This window comes from Hemitrygon akajei, chromosome 1 (assembly GCF_048418815.1).
Source record: "Hemitrygon akajei chromosome 1, sHemAka1.3, whole genome shotgun sequence".
Classification (NCBI taxonomy): domain Eukaryota; kingdom Metazoa; phylum Chordata; class Chondrichthyes; order Myliobatiformes; family Dasyatidae; genus Hemitrygon; species Hemitrygon akajei.
The window spans coordinates 118,446,672-118,467,272 of NC_133124.1; the positions used below are offsets into that span (position 1 = coordinate 118,446,672).

General features: G+C 39.5%; 1 protein-coding gene across 5 annotated transcripts in view; it reads left to right on the plus strand.

Moving 5' to 3' along the window:
* sall3a (spalt-like transcription factor 3a) overlaps positions 1 to 16,069 on the plus strand; it is a 73,946-nt gene extending 57,877 nt beyond the window's left edge. For 2 of the 5 annotated variants that reach the window (XM_073050639.1, XM_073050648.1), the window contains one exon: positions 1,186 to 5,982. In XM_073050639.1, the coding sequence (XP_072906740.1) occupies positions 1,186 to 1,617 (432 nt within the window). In that variant the 3' untranslated portion in view covers positions 1,618 to 5,982. Of the gene's footprint in view, positions 1 to 1,185; positions 5,983 to 12,925 lie in introns of those variants that run through there. The other 3 variants (XM_073050668.1, XM_073050657.1, XM_073050677.1) reach the window with 3 other exon arrangements.
* The last annotated feature ends 4,532 nt before the right edge of the window (positions 16,070 to 20,601 follow it).

The window sequence follows — 20,601 nt, forward strand, 5'->3', positions numbered from 1 at the left end:
AACCATCTTGGCCAAGTCCAGGAGCAATCCCACCATTAGATCCCCCAAGTGACCCAATTTCCCACCCTCTGTATTGGGTGGCCGTATATCGGGGGAGCGGGGCTGAAGTGCAACCAAAACCTAAGGAGCAGACCCTTCAAGTACTCAAACAGGGGCTGCGTTCTCTTACACTGCAGATAAACTTGGTGCAGCCATGGAAAGGGCCTTTTGGTTACTTTTCCTGGTAGCCCCTTTACTCGGAATCATTATTTTTGATTACACCACCCCACACATGCACAGCACTTTAGAATTCTTTTCAAGGCTTTCTAATACTGGAGGACATGCCTTCAAAATGAGAGTGGTTAAGTTCAAAGGCGCTGTGTGGGACAAGTTTGTTTTACACAGAGAGAAGGGTGCCTAGAATGCACTGTAAGGGTGATTGTGGAGGTAAATATGATGGAGGTGTTTAGAGATTCTTAGAGAGGCACATAGATATGCAGAGAATGGAAGGAAAAGGATATTGTATAGGCAGAAGTTAGTAGTTTAGTTGGACATTTAATTATTTAATTAGTTGAGCACTTCTTGGGCCAAAGGACCTGCTGTTCCACATTCTGAATTCACATGGATTCAAGTTCTTACGAAATTGATCAATAATTGACATTGAAACAGCATAGGTTGCAAAGCAAAGTGAAAATTTTGCTTGAAGGAATTTTGTATTCAGGCCTCGAAAAATATAAACTTTCAACTAAGTGGAGTGAACTATAATTTTATTTTAAATGTTCAGCTTGATGCCATTGTAATTATTATGATCAGCAGAAATAATGTGAGACATTACAACCAAAGCAAAAGGTAATGACGGAATCTGAAATGATCAGGCAGGCTGCAAGAAATGTTGAACAGGTTGATTTGTCTGTGATAGAGAAGGCATAATTACTGTTTTGGTAGAGATCGCATCCAAATTGTAAACCTGTCCCTTTTTTTTTCAGCCCTGTTCTGCATTTCCTGCAACATATGGTTCTATTTCAGAATTGCATTTGCTGCCTATCAGTGTTATCAACTACTCCTGTTCAACGAAATGTTAAAAGAATCTGTGCAGATGGACATGATAATGGGGATGACTGCATATCAAAAGTGTATCCTGTTTGACAAGTGTATTCTATTTAATAGCACATTTTCTTTTTGTTACTATTTTATGTTTCTCGTTAGGTTCACATGGGAACCCATATGTGGAATAACTCTCCAGCAAGACGAGGACGTCGTTTGTCAGTAGAGAATCCAATGGCGTTGCTAGGCGGTGATGCTGTGAAGTTCTCAGAGATGTTTCAAAAGGACTTGGCAGCTCGGGCAATGAATGTTGACGCAACATTCTGGAACCAATACGCTGCTGCCATCACAAATGGTCTAGCCATGAAAAATAACGAGATTTCTGTTATACAGAACGGAGGCATCCCTCAGCTCCCTGTTAGCCTGGGTGCCAGCGGTATCCCAGCTTTAACTAGTGTGGCCAGCGGAATGGACAGGGTTCGTACGGGGAGCAGCCCACCTGTTGCTAGTCTGGAGAAACAAAGCACAGAAGGAGGGGCAAGTCGCCCATTTGCTAGATTTATCGAAGATGGCAAAGAAATTGGCATTAACTAAAACATGGCACTCTCAAACGCAAGTAACAAATGGACCATTTTACCTTTGGAATCTTGTACTATATTGTGTACAGTTTTTGGAGCATACCTTCAATAGTTGTTAAGAAATGACTTCAACTCCAAATACTCAGTTGTTGTGTTTTTCTTGCTCCTTTACTATAGCCAGAATCACAAAAGTTTCACATTCTGGTTATGGTTTGAGTTGTCTTGCAAGATTTGCATGGTACTACTTGTTTCAATAGTAAATTTTACAGAAAAGTACTTCAAAATTTTTAGAAAAATTGTACATTCAGAAAATTAATAGGCCCTTGGTTACAATGAATGGACAAACTGTGGATTGGAAACTTGGTTGGGCCAGGGCTCTAACTTAGTTCCTTGACGACGGTACTCATAGTGAATCGATAAAGGGCCTGGAAAGCATAAGCTGACTGGAGTATGGATGGACAAGTGTGCTAATTGTGTTCACATGAAGTAGAAACTTGAAAATATATTTTTTTTCTTTGAAGATATCCTGCTCTGTTTTAAAACAAAAGTGATTTTTGTGTCCCCAGATGTGTTCTATGAAAAGTGTGCTCATCTGTACTATTTATGATGTCAAGAATATGCGGGTCAGAAATAATATTCAGTCCCACAGTAAATTTATTTGTCATTTGCATAAATATATGCAAAGTATATACAAACATCTACATGTTTCTCAGACAGAAAAAAGAGTCTGTTACTGACAGCTTTGTAACAGCCACATTAATTTAAATTGAACCCAGATACTCCAGCAAAGTCTGGAAGTCTCTCTTCTCATCTTTAGGAAGAATATAAGGTTGCAGATGTGTCATTTTAATTTTTTTTCCAATGCAAGCAATTGCTATTATAACCGCATTTTGGGGAGTGGGGGTTTGGGAGTGAGAAATTTAAATGTTTTTGAAGCTGCTATCTAGCCCTTTAAAGTCAGAGATGTATTTCAGATAAAAGAGGATAAAATTTTGTGTGAGGAAGTGAAATCTCCATTAAATGACATTTTAAAACTTTAGCATGTGACTTGCTCTAGATGCATTCACTTCTAACTTCAATTACCATAAAATCCAGTGTATAATTTGCACCAGTGTACAAGTCACTTTTACACATATACTCTTTGAAGAGTACTCACAGGTAGACATATACACCAGATTTACAGTACTTTTGAGCAAACATGCCTTATTTGTTCCTGAAATCATAGAGGTGGGATTTTTTTTGGTCTGTTTTTGAAATAGAGCATCTCAGCACAAGAAACATTATTTTCTTCATTTAATTTTAACACTTCTGTACTGAAACAATGCTTTCACAGACCTCATGAAAAAACTGTTTCCCACCCCTCCTCTCCCAAACTAACTGCAGTGCCTCTTACTTTCACTTAATTGTTAATGTTTAGTTGATTAATTGGTAGATACTAATTAGTAGCCCAACTCAACACACTAATAAAGGCATGCAGTCTGAGGACTAAGGATGTGCCTGGTGCCAATAAATTTCAAATCATTTAAAATGTACAGTACACCATGTTATTTTTTATTTAAATACAAGAACCCTTGCAGATTTATTCCAGCTTTTTATTTAGCATTTTCTTTTTCAAAACAAATCTTCTCTGAGCACTTTTAATACAGTTCAATGATTCTGAATGGCTTAGAGTCCACATTAAAATGGCAGAGACAGGAATTTATGCAAGTGTGTTAATAAGTGTGTTAAAGGAAGGAAACTGAAACTGCCAGAGTCCTATATTGTTGAACTGGTTAGAAATTGAACATTTTATTTGTCCCCTAAAGTAGGTATCAACTTGAAATCTTTTATTGTTATTTTCTCCTATGACAAAATAACTTTCACATGCGGCAGCTCATGGGTAAGTTACTCTGGATCTGGCAGGCTCTACTTTTATTGTCCTTTATCCATTGTTTCCTTATGAAACAGATGCTAAGATGTTAGGCATGAAGAGATTTTCTTTCAATTCACATGTCAGTATGAATCTGGCTTTGCTCCATATTTTATAGTGACCGCAGATAGGGGCATTTGTACACTGGAGCACAAGTTTTCTGCCCCATGCTTTTAGAGTCGCTTATATTTTGCACAGTTTGTGGAGCTTTTAACGAATAAGAGAAGAGCTCATGAAGAAACTTTACCCTCTCCATCCACCTATACTCTCCTTATCTAGATTCCACTATTTACTTCAAGTTAGAGAAGAGAGTCTTATTTAAATTCCATTAGACTTGCTAATTCAGAACTTTCTTCAACTGGAACCCTCATCTTCATTTGGTGGCATCCAATTGTAAATGCACATCCGGAATGGTTGCTGTAGAGCCTGACTAAAGTACTGTGAAAATCCACATCACATGTACTGGTCCACTTCAAGTGTTGGCGGTAGCTCCCTGCTCTGAGGTACTGCTAGGTCACCAGTAGCAACCCCTGTTATGAAGGTGCCTGTTCTTCCTGGTGTCACTGTCGGCTATGAGATCAGAGACGCATTAGTGATAGCCGTTACCAACATGTTCTCATCTCATGGAACAGAGCACATCTTTGGTTATGTACCGATGGATTATTCTGATTGATTAGATGTTTTTCCTTAGAGCAAGATGATAATACCATCCCGTCCTCTGTGAGTCAAAATTTTGTTGTGTTGCATAACAGAAGGAACGACATGCAGACCTGGAAGTGAAACAAAATGAAGTCTAGTGGAGTAACTTTATTTTGTTTCTGAAGGTTCACGTGAATATTGTTGTAGGTCTGATCTTTGTGCCACTTGATCTTTAAGAGGGTGAAGCTCCTCCTCTGAACAAATCTGCCAAATATATCAGCAAATGAGAAATCCCATTTTGTACTGGAGGAATTTTACACCAAATTAAGCTAAATCTATGATGAAACTGGGATACATTAAATACCTTGCACCTTATCATATGGCTGAGATGAGTATAAGAGGACTTTAACCTTCTTAAGCCCAGCAGAGTTAAGGTTGAACAAAATTTCCACAATGTAATGAAAGTGTTACCTGTATGATAAGATGGCCTATCTTTTGAATCTGATGAAAATGTTGTAAACTTTCAATAATCTTTAAAATGCTGGAAATGCCATTCAACCTGGCTATATTTCTCCTTGGCATATTTTGAAAACAAATGGTAGAAGACTGACACAACAAGTGACCGTTTATTAATGGGACACCATAGTAGGAGTCTGACAATGTTTCAAATCTGCAATATTATTAAGTAAGCTAGCAAATTGGGATGGGTGGAGCTTAATCAAAACTTGAACTAACAGTAACCGTTTCGTGTACAGTACTACCTCATTTTTATTTGCATTGGAGGCACGGTGGACGATTGTGTAAAAACTGCTAATTGTTTGAAACTGTTTTTGATGAGATATTGCAATATGAATTGGGTAAAAGACATGGTAATCTAATGGTGGAGTTTGCACAGCAAGTAGATTGAATGGACTAAAAGTGGGACAATCTGCTCATTGAAAAGAGGAAAAAAATAGGACTCCTTCAAGGAATGTTAAAAAGAAGCACTTTACTGGTTGTTTCTACCATCTTGTTACAGTCAACCAATGTGAAGTGTCAAGATCAATCGTAGAAGAGCTGTTTTGCCCCCTTCCAAAACTATTTACTGCAAGGGTATTTGTTCCTAAAGTGAGAACAATGTGTCAGTCCTGTGGTATTTCCACCTTTTTAGCACTAAGCGTGGGCGAATATGAGAACCTTTCAAGAGCATAAATAAAATGAAACAAAACAAGTTGTAAGGTGGCTTAACGTTGCTGTATTTTCAGCAGTTGAATGTTTTATTTATCTGTGTCATTTTCGGTGTGAAATTTTTGTTATCCAAATGTTAGTATTTGATACCATGTAGTGTTCTATCCATAAGGATCTGTAACTTAAGACTTCTAAAGCAATGTAAATAGGGCAGTAGGTAGACAGAACCCTTCTGCATTCAGATGCTGGTTGTTCCTCTCTACATGGTGAAGAGAGACACTATTTTTATACTGCGATACCATGTGGGGCTGGAAAACCAACCTGAACGACTTGGGAATTGTTACCTATATCCAATATTTTTATTAAACCTTGTTGGCTTGACACATCTACTGACTGAAATGGATGTCTTAGTCTAGGTTACTATTTTGTCATATGGAATAAATAAAAAAAAATGCAGGATATGATTTGCAAGGTAAAAATGTGTTTTTTTCTTTCCTGACCTGTCAATTTTCAAAGAAAAGCGGAATACTGGCAATAGGAGTTTGTGGTTTATGATAATGTCCTTCTATAGAACCTGTTAATGAGAGTATTTAACACTGCAGTATCCTTTTTGAACGGAATTTGATGTAAGTGTTATCTAATTTAAAATAAACTATTAAATGTGAATTATTAATTGACCTGCTGGGGGTTAAAATGGGAACATGTTTCATTGGTTAATTTCTTAATATGAAGTGGAATATTCCAAAACTGTATCTTATTTAATCTTTGTTCATTCCATAATACTTTTTAAGGAATACATAATAGATTGTAGAAAACTATAAGGAATAAAGGATCAGGAGGATATCGGATTGGGTACTGTTAAAACCTGACAGGTAGATACAAGTAGGACAGGTAAATACTGGAGATGCTTGCCTTGAGGAATAGATAGAAGGTTATGCTAGAATTAAATAAAATACCAGTTAGGCCACAGTTAGAATGGACATTTAGTCACTGCATTACAGAAAGGATGCAATACCACTGGTGAGACTTGAGAGGATGTTGCCAGAGCTGGAAGTTTATGATTACTTGCGAAAACTAGACAGGTCAGATTTGTTTACATTGGAACAAAAAGGATCAAGGGTGGTTTAATTCAGGTGCATGAAGTTAGGAGAGGTTTACTCAGACTGAACGGGAAGGTCCAATTCCTTTAGCAGTCACGACGATACTGGAAGACATTATATATAAGTTCATCTGTATAAAATTGGAAGAGAATTTTCACCCAAAGAATGCAAGAATCTAAAGTCACTCTCTGAATGTGTAATGGAGGCAGAAACTCTCAGTGGACTTAAAAGGACCCTGGTTGAACATCATTATTACCATTACCTATGAGACTACGGACCAAGAATTTGGACGGTGGGTGGGAAGTAGACTCCTTTTGGAAAGCAGGGACATTGACATGATGGGACATGATTGCCTCCTTCTGTTTCATAAATGTCCAACTTTCCCAACATGCTATTCGATCAGGGGAACCAAGGATTAAAATTATCATACCATTTCCTTCCATAGCTTACCGATTCTCCTGACAATATTAAATGCATGCTCCATGATACATATTGCATATTTATTTCCTCAATCTTTGTAATTACCTTAAAGTGGCATACAAACTTTGTAAAAATATATATAAATCTAAACTCTCCATCACCGCCTAAATTGCACTAAATAGCAATAAATGAGATCTCTTGTTCCCTCATTGACTTTGTTCCATGAAGTTCTGACACTAGTTTTCAACATTAACAATGCTCTCTGACAATCTGTTTAAACTGCATTTAACTATTAAGTGATGTGCTGCCAATACTAGGCTTGAATGGGAAAGAGATTTCTTCAGTTGAAGAGGGTATTTCTTCTGGCAAGTTTTCAGGGTAAGAAATACATACCACACTGATAACATAATTTTATTTTATTCCAGCTTCTAAACCAATTAGATAAATGACAGAGAAAAGAAAAAGTAAGAATTTGCTATCTGACCATTAGCAAACACCAGAGATAAACCAAATAATTTACCAAAATTATTGTCATTATACTTAAGTAACATCAGTCAGGCAAAACATTATTTACATCTCAGTTCTGTAGTAGAATATGCAAATTGAGTCTTAATTTTTGAAACATGACATCACCTTTGAAGAAACCACATAAGTATAAACTTGCCATTTATTCCATATAGATACATGTAATATTAAGAAAGGTTTAAGGACAAAACAAGATTGGGATTATAAATCCCTGAACATACATAAATATTATTTAATATGCATTTTTTTTTTCTACAGGCACTAGAGTGGGATTTGTTTTTCCATTACAGGAACATAGAACAGCACTGCACTGGAAGGCTGTTTGACCCACAATGTTGAGCTGATCTTGACACTATTCACACTGAAATGTCCTCTCCCTGTGTATTAACTATATCCCTCCATTTCAATTAATCATGTGCCTATCTAAAAGCCTATCAAACTGCCTGCTGCTGCCAATACCCCAGGTAACCTCCTCCAGGCACCTAGCACTCCCCTCATAAAAAAAAACACCCCCCAACTTTAAAAGCGTGTCCTCTGGTGTTTGACATTCCCATCATGGGGGAACGATTAAATTATGCCTCACATAATTTTTTAACAACTATCTGGTCTCCCATCAGCATCTGATGCTCTAGGGAAAATAACCAAAGTTTGGCCAATCTTTCCTCATCTTTCCAGACATTATCCTGGTAAACCTCTAATGCACTTTTTCAATCCCCTCATCCTTCCTATAATGGGGCAACTAAAGCTGTGCCCAGGGTTCCTAATGCAGTCTGATGAATGCTTCCTACAGCTGCATCATGATGTCTATACTCTTAAACTCAAGACCCCTACCAACGAGTACAAGATTTTACATATACAGGGAAATACAATGACTTCAATCATAGCACATTAATATGTAAAAAAAAATTATCAATGTGAACAGACACACGACACCAAAATTGTGTTGAAGTGGTACTTTATGAGTATCTGTTTCAAAAGGTGCACAATTGGCAGTGCTGAGCTACAGTGATAAAGTTCACTCTGTTCTAGACTGGAGAGCAGCTCCCCCCATCTCGACTGAACCCATCAACATGTCAATTAAACCTTTAGTGTGAGTAAAGGATCAACTGGACATTTATTTTGTTTGTAATTGCAGGAGAAGAAAAATACCTTCACAAGGTGACCTCCAGAGAGCTTGCAGGATTTTCTGCACTGAATAGTTGCCAACTTTATTCCAGCTATACTCTTAATTTTAATTTCTATATAAATAAGATATAAACAACATCACAAACTCTGCATTGAATAATGTTCTGCAAGATCTGGATCAGTTTTACTACAGACCTTGGATTGCATATGTAATGCCATGGTGATTTTTTTAAAAAATGATATATAATCTGTTAATTCAGAACTAAACTACATAGAATCCAAATCTGTAAAAATGGAAAGTGGTTCAAACTAGATCAAACTGTACAACTAAGTGGTTCTTGTATCTGTTCAAAATAATATTTGAAAATAAGAACCATTTAATACTGTTTTTAAATGCCAGTATGAGTTAAAGAATCACCAGTTTTAAGCTTCTGTACCAGAAGGCAAGCAAATGTACAACCCAATGCCACAACTAAAATCATACCGTATTACTGAATCCAATGCAGATTCTAAAATATCCTTGCTTTGGCTTGTAAAACTGAAATGTTTGTATTTGGGGGAGACCTGGGAGGGGTGGGAATTAATGGAAACTATATACTTACTGTGGCTCAGTTGTACAATCCCGTCATTTTCAAAGTTCAAAGTAAGTTTATTATCAAAGTACATATATGTCACCATATGCAATCCAGAGATTCATTTTCTTGCGGGCATTCTCAATAAATACAAGAAACACAATAGAATCAATGAAAGACCGCCCCCAAAAGTACTGACCAATCAATGTGCAAAAGACAACAAACTGCGAAAATACAAAAAGGGGGAAATAATAATACATGAGGCTCTCCGTTGGTGGGGTTCGAGCATAAGTCTACATTGATACGCAAGCCAGGACAAATAATACAATAAATAAATAATAAATATCAAGAATATTTGAGATGAAGAGTCCTTGAAAGTGAGTCCATAGATTGTGGGAACAGTTTAGTGATGGGGCGAGTGAAGTTACGCCCTCTGGTTGAAAGTCATATGTATAGTTGAGGGGTAATAACCGTTCTTGATCCTGGTGGTGTCCTAAAGCATATGTACCTTCTTCCCGATGGCAGCAGCGAGAGAGATCGTGAAATGGATGATGGGGAACTTTTTAGAAGAAACAGCCAGATCGGCGGAAATTTGATTTATGACCGTATCCAGGGCACATAAACACAAGTCACCGATAATAATCAAAATGATAAAGTTACACCGTAGAAAAAGTACGTACTCAAACATCCCCATGGTAAAGTCAATTCCATACGCTAAATATTCAACGTCGTTTGTTATAATGAGTATTAAACAGAGACTATGAGGACTTCAGTGGAATGTACGCGTTTTGAAGATTAAAAGATGAATCAGAAAAAAGGAAACGTAAAAGGGGTTGAAGAGTGAACTATGAACACAGAAAGTCCTGATGAGGGTCGCGGCCCTTTCCGTAGATACTGCCTGATTTGCTGAGTGTTCCAGTATTTTGTATGTTTTAGGCAAGAACTAACGTCGGCTGGACTGAGATTTATATTTATCAGCCCACGACCGACAAAGTCCAAGAATGAAGGAGGGAAACGACATAGCGTTTCCTCGAAGTTAGACATAATCAGCTACTATTTCCATTGTCCTACACAGAACACCAGCGTGGCATTCCCGAGCTCAGTTTCGATTTCTCTGCCCCCACCCCCACCCCCCATTGCCCCGTTTACTCGCTGGAGATTATTCACCCTAAGATGTTCGGGACAATAGAACCCAGAACAAGAAAATTGGGTTTCAAAAAAAAAGTCCTAAGACCTTTAAGTTAACATTGCTGTGAAGACGGGACCATTTCTCAAACCACCTGAGACTACTGGAATAAGTATTTCACGTGATCGGTTAGACTGCTGCTCATACTATTTATATGCAAATCTGAAGTGATGGTTTCTCATTGATCTAAACTGTGCACCCGTCGCCGTTTAATTTATCATTTATGACTCCTCCTAATGCAAGACCGAAACATCGCGCAAATCTGAAAGAAAAGGAAAATGTTGGCGGCGGTGGGGGGGTGGGGGGGAGGATTTTTAGAAGTGCTTAAAAAGAGTTACCGCAGCGATGGTGTGATCTTCCTTCAGAATCCATCTCAGTGTTACATCTCATGCAACAATCATCAATATTCAGAAGCAAAAAAAAGGTGCAGGAACTCAGCGAGTCGAGCAGCATCTGTGGGTGGCTGTCTCTTGCGTCATCAGCATACAATATAGTTGTGCAATACCATACGTTAAATATTTACATACCTACAACTAATGATTGCCTCTCCAGCGGATTTACAATTGATAAACTGTAAAGCCCAGGAATACATGATTTGAGTGAACCACTCCACATACACGAGGCAGGTATTGAAATCATAAACACTGAACAGTGGTATATTCAACAGGATTTCTGTTTTAAGCGTTTCGCCCCCATCTTCTTATTCTAGCATCTTCCCCCTTCCTTTCCAGTCCCGAACAAGGGTCTCGGCCTGAAATGTCATTTCCATAGATGCTGCCTGACCTGCTGAGTCCCGCCAGCATTTTCCGTGCGTTACAAAAATATATTGTTTTAAAGAACCAGTTTTTTAAAAAATCTGAAAGGTTTACCAGTCACGGTTATCAATAAATTAGAAAGCGATCGAAACTTTCGGTGGGTCGGTCAGAAACTGTAGAGAGAGAAACAGAGTTCGCCGTTTCAGGTCGGAGACCGTTCGTCAGATTATCTAGTTAGATTAACTTGGAAGTGTTCAATTTTCAGCTAAACAGATCTCGTTAAAGTTGAGTGAGAAAAGTTTCTAAAACTGATACCAACATATGGAGCACTCGTTGGAAACCATTCCACTCCCTCGGTGATGACAGATGTCAACATTTCAGTCATGTCCCAAGAGTTACCCTGGCACACAGGGTAAAATTGCACTCCGGTTAACGTGTTAAACGTCTTGCAGGTTTGGAAGTGGATGCGAACATAGGGGTCAGCTACATCGAAATACGCAGATGTGCCGCAAGAGGAGGATGAAATATTCTCAATTTACATCTCACAATATGCAAATTTTTGAAATATAAACAATTCCTATTCTTCAGCATTTAGCTGGAACCAATCTGAGTTGATTTTAAAAAAACTATTTGTAAATGCGAAGAATTCATTTTCAACCCGCCAGGACCGCTTGTGCGCTAGTTGTGAACTAGACCGGGATGTAGAGTATAAGCGAGCCGGACGGAATTCACCCACTGTCCATGCTTCAACTGAATTCAAAAGCTTGCGTCATTGGAATTGTCAAATATCTCAACGCTGAAGTTCTGCATCTCTGCTTCACTCACAGGTCTCCAATTAGACCCGTAACTCAATCAGAACACGTTCACTTTCTCACTTGTGGCGATAGACAGTGAATTTTAAATCTTCACGCGGGGATATTGTGTCTCAAAAATTGATTTTTTTTCTCTCTCTCGCTCCTCCGTTAGTCCCTGTCTCTGTAAAAGCTCACTGTCACAAACTTGCCTCTTACTTAAATAATTCTGACTTCGAACTTCTAACGCAATAATCGAGGAGGGTTGCACTGCATTTAACAAGTTATCTTCTAGAGGTTGCTGGGTTTCCTTACTGTAAGTCTTTTTCAATTCACTCTCACAGTCCAGTAAACGAATACATTATCAACACGAAGCGAAACTTCGCAGGTTGTGAAATGTAAAACAGAAAGAAACTGCTGGAAACTCATTTCCTCTCGCAATATGTGGGTCCACTTAGAAATGACGCGGAGGCTTAATAGTGGTTTGTTTGCAATCGTGCGAGAGAATTTGCAATTCATTTACGAACCACCCCAGTTTCCCCCGAAGGAGACTACTTCAGTTTGAGATTTGCATCGATACTAAACATTTCCTTTGGAACAAAACTAAATGCCGTTTTGCAAATTAGGGGTCGGGTCTAGAGGGGAAGGAATGCGTTGAAATCAGAGCCCGTTTTTTGCAAGAGTATCACTTTCAATTCTCAAAATGTGGCTCCTGTGTTAGATATGTTTTCAGATTCCTCATTCTGTCCGAGGGATTTCTGTCGATTGTGATTTAAAGAGGGTCCTCCACCCCCATGATGTTACGTTACGTTTAAATAAACGTTGGCTTTATGTTACTCCCTGGTTGGTGATTTTAATTGCTGCACGGGTTTACGACCTATAGGAGACATTTCCTGCTTTCTAAGTTGCAATGGTTTCCTTGTCCTGGCACCGAGTGGAAGGGGTGCCAAGGAAAGATTGCCCAGGTAAAACGAACAAGACGAGTGTAAGTTCTTCCAAAACAAAGTCTGATCATCCTGTGTAAGATAGACATCATATAAAATGCAAAAAAAAAACAATCCCATATTATACATAGTATTTTTGTACCGCATAATCAATATTCGGTGAATTAATTTTATTTCTGAATTTATTTCAGGGTCTTGGCGGACGCTTTCCCACAACTTAAAAGCTTCCAATGAACAGATAGTCGTCATTAAGGTAGCTTGGTGCTCTCTGTAACTGCAGTGCCACGAAGCAAAGTTTAAACCTATTTCTCGTTAGGCTCATCCATCCCTTTCTGTTGCCACGTTTACAGGAGACATGGTGGTTGTAAGTCGTCAGTTTTATTATTTGATTATTGCAGGGGAGATGACCGCTCCCCTGATTGCAACGAGCACAGCATTAATTCTTAATAAATCAATTATATCAGAATGTCGGATCCACTTAAAGGGTAATTTAACAGGAGCCAATGAACTGTCAAAAAAGATTGCTAGCTAATGTGCAAACAGGTGGGTTTTTGAATGTAAGTGTCGGAGGATTAGAACTGGATAAGATTATGTGAATAAATGCAATATCATCGGGAGCATCTGTGAAGTTTAACAGCTGCTTCAGACTCCCACCGGTGTGGGTACTAAGTATAAGGTGTCTCATTAGGTCGGCTTTCTCGCTGTGATTTGCCCGTAAAATTACTGTAATCGTGAAGGTTAATCACGCCCAGTGATTAACCTCGCAGTTCATGGGCGCTCCTATGAAGATGCAACACATCACCCTACTTGCAGTGAACTGCGGGTATTTAAAGCCGCGGGGTTCGCTGTGATAGCCGCGGAGGCCGGTTACGTGGGGGTTATAGGGGTAAGATATCAGAACCGCAAACGTTTATGCGTGTGTGTGTGAGAGGCAGCCAATGCTTTTGCAGATTTTTCGTTTCTTTGTATTGCAAATTATTACCACCGAACTCAACCCAGCCTTGCATCCTAATGCTCAGATATTGGTACGCAATAAATTATTCATAAAATGACAAGGTTATCTTTAACTGACGGCAACGAAATTGGGATTAATTCAGAACAGGAGTTAAGAGTTCTTTCTGACTATAGAGTTATCAATCTCACAGGCTATAAAGGAGCCGTTTCTCAAGTTCGTGGATATATCGGTCAGCTCCGACTCAGTCAAGCACGCCTGCAATAGAAAGGATTTCATTGCACGAGTGCACGGTTGCTGGAAAAGGGTAGGCAATATGAAATGCGTTTCTGAGATTTATTGCACCTCTAAACACGGGACCCAATAAAGAGCTTCTAACTTTGAATGCTTAAAATGTTCCGCGTTTCTATAACTCGCTTCTGTACCCCGGAATCGCTTCACAGTAAGGGGACTGCAAGTCACTGTTACACTAACGGTAACCAGATAGACAGCGAGATGGCGATCTGACCTATGCGTTGACGCCGAGAGTTCACCTCCTAATCGCTACAAGTACAGCGTGTACACCAGGCAGCAGAATCTCGAAAATAAAAGAATTTCTTTATATAAAAAATGCTCGTGAATTCGCCCCAATGAACACGAATGCACATTAAACAAATATGTTTTTTTAAGGATCCATCAGCAGTTCAGTTTACAATTTTTCATTTAAAATTGCAGGAAATTACTTCGGCTACCTGCTGGGAGATTTATAGAGGTTTCATTACCTTGGTAAATTAGTCACCGTTTTATTCTTGTGTTATGATTTAATGAACGCACTTAAAACGTGGCTTGTGGCTGTAATACGTGTTCTTTATTTCCAACCACATCGGCAATATCAAATTATTTAGACTGTATTTTGTTAAAGACATCAATTATAATTTAAATGCTAATGTATGTTTTCCCCTAGGTATCATCACAGATTCTTTCCGATACATTACACGTAAGGCGAAGCGATATTTAATAAAATATAATACATTTGAATCCTGTTTCTTTTGGAATGTTAAACTATTAATTTAGAGTCTTGTTTAATTGTAGATCCCTCGATTATTTCTTGAGGCGCGAGATGAAATTGATCACCAGCAAAAGATAGCAATGGATCACATTAAACTAGTCAGCATTGATACGTGGCTGGCATCAGTTAGATACATGCGGAATGCAAGCGCTCCGGACCGAAAGGTAGCCGGTACTCTCAGAGGGGTGCGCAGAATTTAAGAGATTATCTATTTGCTAATCACGATGAGAAATTTTTGCTGAAGCAGCAGATTTAATAATTGGACTTTAATCGTCATATCGTAGAAAGAGGGGTATTCGCAGCCTTTATCATTTTAGATTTTAGAGAGTGGTTCTCATCTGTTCCCGGTAAAAACAAATCTTGCCAAATGAAACGGTTCTGGAGCTTCTAGCACACGAATTCACACCCAACAGTAATGTGGTTACGTAGAACTTCACTGCAAACTAACTAGGAATTCCAGACACTGCCACCACAGAGTTAACACACGTTCAAATGTCTTTCCATCATTCCTCGAGATTTGATCAAAATAACTAATCTGATACGTGCGAACGCTTACTGCCATCAAACAGTTGGCTGAAAATGAACGAGGAAACTAAACGACGGAACTACAAGTTTATACCCCCGTGTGGCTGGAAATAAGTCTTCAAGGATTTTGGCTGAGATAATAAAACCTAGGTACAAGCAAATTTGTTTTATAAAACAGTACTTTTTTCCTTCTGCTTTAGTGCTCATGGTATGCACACATATGCAATCCATGTAGTCCATTGTGCAACAGAATGTACTGGAGTACAACTGAATTAAATTAGATATTGTATAGAATCTATCTGTGGAAAATTGAATATTTCCCCTGGTAATTGAATCTGAGGTGGCATTAACAATGCTGAATAAACTTGAATAAACTCTCTGCGTGGGTGTTCTTGGAATTTATCCTGGTAGAAGGGAGCACCTGGGACTGGACTTCTATTTGCTCCATCAGAAGCTCATGTTAGATTCTGACCCACAAATCAAGGACACACAGTTGAGGAGAAAAGCAGAGGAGAGAGTAACACAATTCCTTCTGCACAAATAGTTGTTCTGAGCTGGCTTGTGTTTCCTGAAAGGCTGGTACAAGATTTACTGATAAAATCAAAAGGGTATTGTGCCATTCTGGGAGTGGGGACATTGCAAAAATTATATGTAAAGAGAAGGAGAGCGAGACTAATTGGATAGCTCTTTCCAAAGACCCACTAGCAAAACAAACTGCTCCAGCAACCCAGCCATTCAGGCAGCAGCTATAGAGGGAAATGGACAGTCAATTGTCTTTTTCAGGTTGAGCGCCTTCATCTGCACCGAAAACTTCAACTGTACAATTCCCTCCCGACTCAGAGTTCTCTCAGCATTATATGTTGCGCCAGGTTCCGGCATCTGCAGCCTTTTGTGTCTCCAGTGGATTCACTGTTCTGTTAGTTATGTTACTAGTCAGGAGTGTACCCCGAAATTGCTCTCGGTGATGAAGGGGCAGCTGTGGTCTGAGTGGATGTTCCTGTTTGTTCTCCAGCTGCGGTAAAGACATTGGGACAGGGACAAGCAGTCACACACAAGCTGAGTACTACCTCACAACAAGAAGAGGGAGCTCTGATTTTACAGAAACATCTCTGCTATTTCCATTGACAGCGTTCTGTGCAGAAAAGGTGACGTTTCTTCCTGCCCTGGCATTTTTCTTGGCAGAGGGGGATAACTCGTGTCAGGAAGTGCTGCCAAAGATATCAAGTATAGTCCACAGAACACAAAGGTTTAATGATTTAAACTATCAGGATAAGCAACCTCATTCCAATTTCTTAAATTTTACTGTACATAAATCTAGCCACTGTAGGGAGGCTGCAAATGGTAGGCTGGGATTTAATGAGCTAAAAGTGAATAGCAGACCAATTTAACCTTAACAGTGGGAGGCTGATGGCAGTCCAAGGCAGGAATTTCTAGAGATCTGCCCTGTTAATCCTTTGCAAACTATGATTAGCATTGGGCTCCTAATCTAGGCCTCCCAAAAGAACCTATGCTTGCCGAAATTCGGAACGACATTCCTCCCTGTGCAATACACTATCTCCCCCCCCCCCCATCGTTCAGTTTGTTTACTCTAAGCAATGCCAAGCCCATGCAGCCTTCCACACACCACTGATTTCACTAGATCTGAGTCAGTCATTAATATTCTAACACAGACCTGCCGCTCTCCATAAGACCATAAGGCATGAGAGCAGAATTAGGCCATTCAGCCTAATTCTGCTCCATCGTTCAATTATGGCTGATTCATTTTTCCATCTCAACTCCATTCTCTTTCCTCCTCCCCATAACTTTTGATATCCTTATGAATCCAGAAACTATCAACTTTTGCTTTAACCATACCCAATGACTTAGCCTCCATAGACATGTGTGCAAAGAACTCCACAGATCTGCCACCCTCTGGTTAGAGAACTTTCTCCTCAATGCTGTTCTAAAGGGACGTGCTTCAATTCTGAGGTTGTGCCTTCTGGTCTTAGAGTCCTCCACTTTCAAAGCATGGTCTCCACGTCCATGTTATCTAGGCCTTTGTATAATCAGTAGGTTTCAATAAGATTTCCCCCCCCCCCCCATCCTTCTAGACTCCAGCAAGTACAGGCTCAGATTATCAAGTGTTCCTCATACATTAATACTTTCATTCCCAGGATCATTCTCGTAATCTGCGGGATCCTCGCCAATGTCAGCACACCCATTGATAGAATGGGGCGCAAAACTGCTTGCTATAGTCCATATGTGGTCTGATCAATGCTGTACAAAGTTTCAGCATTATATTCTTGTCCTTTTGAAATGAATGCTGACATTGCATTTGCCTTCCTCAATATTGACTAAACCTGCAAGTTAACCTTTTAGGAATTCTGCACCAGGATTCCCAAGTCCCTTTACACATTGGATTTCTGAATTCATCCCCACCCCATTTAGAAAATAGTCTAGGCTTTTATTTCTTCTACCAAAGTGCACGACCATACACTTCCCTGCAGTATGGTATTGCATCTGCCACTTCCTTGCCCATTGCCTTAATCTATTCAAGTCCTTCTGCAGACTTCCTGCTTCCTCAACACTACCTGTTCCTCCACCTATCATCTGCAAACTTGGCTACAAAGCTATCAATTCTGTCATCCAGATCATTAATATACAACGTGAAAAGTATTAGACCAAACACTGACCCCTGCAGAACACCACTAGTCAGTAGCAGCCAACCAGAAAAGGCTCCCTTTATTCCCATTCTTTGTTTCCTGCTGGCCAGCCAATCTTCTATAATGATACATCTATCATTACAAGGGTTCTTACCTTGTTTAGCAAACTCATGTGTGGCACATTGTCAAAAACCTTATGAAAATCCAAGAAAAGGTCATCCACTGACTCTCCTTTGTCTTTCCCGCCTGTTCCTCAAAGAATTCCAAAAGGTTTGTCAGGCAAGATTTCCGCTTAAGGAAACTGTGCTGACTTCAGCTATTTTATCATGTGCCTTGCAGTACAATTTCAAGTTCCAGTTTATTGCCATTCAACTGTACACGAAGTTTACCGCCAAATGAGACAACTTTCCTCTGGACTAAGGTGCACAATACAGTCTGTATAATGCACATATAACACATAAAGTAATATTACCACAAATAAATTAACAAGGTGAATTCATGTTAACAAGGTAACAAAATAAATTAATAGGGTGAATATATGATACAAGTTGAAAAGTAAATGGTATAACTCTACTGGTGCTTCATACATGGTAAGACCTGGATGGTGGCAGGGAGTCTGGTAATCTTATGGCCCAGGGATAAAGCTTTATCCCATAGTTTTTGCCCTAATGCGACAGTCCCTCCTGCCTCCTGAGGGGTTAAATGGATTATTAAAGGGATCACTGATGATGCCAGGGACCCTGGGTATGCAGCACAGCTGATAAATATCTGTAATGGGTAGAAAAAATAACCCAGTGATCCTCTTGGCAGTCCTCACAATCCTTTGCAGGGACACAGTCAGATGTCTTGCAATTCTCATATCAGATGGTGTATAGCTGGTTAGGACACTCTCTGTGATGCTCCTGTAAAAACTGGTGGCGGGGGGGGGGGGGGTGGAGAGGGGTGTTCTCATTCACCTCAGCCTCCTCCGGATGTAGAGATGCAGCTGTGTTTTCTTGACCAAAGAGGTGGTGTTGAGAGACCAGGTGAGATCGTCTGATATGTGTACTCCTGGAAACTTAATGCTCCTAACTTTGTCATTGGAGGAGCTGTGTGTTTGTAGTGAGGGAGTGTTTAGGTTGCATCTTCTTAATGTCCACAATCATCTCTTTGGTCTTGTCCATGTTGACACTCAAGGTGTTGTGCTCGCACCCTTTACCAGCTGCCCTGCCTCCTCACAGTATGTTGTTTCATCTTCATTGTTGATGAGGCCAACCACTGTTGTGTCATCAGCAAACTTGATGACTCGGTTTGAACTGGATCAAGCAATGCACTACCCCAAAAGCTCATCCTTAATATGGACTCTGACAATTTACAAACCATTGAATTCAAGCTAACTGTCCTATCACTTCCTGTCTTTTATCTACCTTCCTTCTTAAAGAGTACAGTGATATTTACAATTCTCCAGTCCTCCAGAACCATTCCAGAATTTATTGATTCTTGAAAGATCACTGCGAATGCTTCCACAGGCTCTTTAGCTACCTCTTTCAGAACCATGAGGCTTAGTTCACCTGGTGCAGGTGACTCAGCTACCTTCAAACCTTTCAGCTTCCCAAGCATCTTCTCCTTTTTCATAGCAGCTACCCTCACTTCTGCCCCCTGACACTCTGAAATCTCTGGTCTGCTGCTGGTGTCTTCCACACTGAACACTGAGGCAAAACACTTATTATGTTCATTCGCTATTTCTTTGTCCCCCATTGCGACCTCTCCAGCGTCATTCGCCGGAGTCTAATGTCCACTCTTGCCCCTCTTTTACTCTTTATATATCTGAAAAAAAAAGACTTCTGGCATCCTCTTTTCAATGAATCTGTCAATGCCCATGTGGTTGCTGCTTCTTTCATGCCTTCACCTGCTCCCTGTTAACATCCAGCTCTGCAATGTGGAATTGGTTATGGCATTAGGCACGATGTCCATGGATTCAGGTATAGTTGCCTGTAAATGCTGTAAGCCACTGCCTCCTCTAGTTCAAAGAAAGAGTGAAAAAGCAGCAGAGAAACTCTCTCACGCAAGTGGCTGCACACACTAAGCTTCTAGACGAGATATGAGGTAAAGGTGTTGCTGTATAAAGGGAGCTTCGGAATGCCACATAACAACTGCAATAAACTGATAAGCTAGTTCTCTAGTCTCTAATTAAGGAGCATAGTTTCAAAATAAAAGATCAGCCATTTATGGTGAGATATGAGAGAATTTATTAATTTGAGATATTTTAAATCCATATGGTTAATCTCTGGAGAGCCGTGGATGCTCAGTGATTGTGTTTATTCATGAGTGTGTTTAATAAAGGAATGAAGGGAAGTAGTGATTTGGTTTAAAATGGATATGAACCATATCCATTTTAATGGAATTGTCCTTGATATCATTAGATGGATCTCTACCGTTTCTATTTCTTCCATATGCACAGACATCAAGTTACCTACCCACAGCCTTTCTTCTGTTTGTTTCCAGATTACCAAAGGAAATATCAAAGGGTCTATTTTCTGGTTCCCAAGTGGAATAAACACAGGAAGAAATTTGAAAATATGGATTGTATTCCAATCTGCCTCACTGAAACACTGAGCAATGGTTTGGTAGTAATTTAGACGCCCAAAGTGAGCTTTCTTCAAGTACATTGTAGCTTTTTAACAATAATACAACCCATTAAACTGAAATATGTAGCAGTTG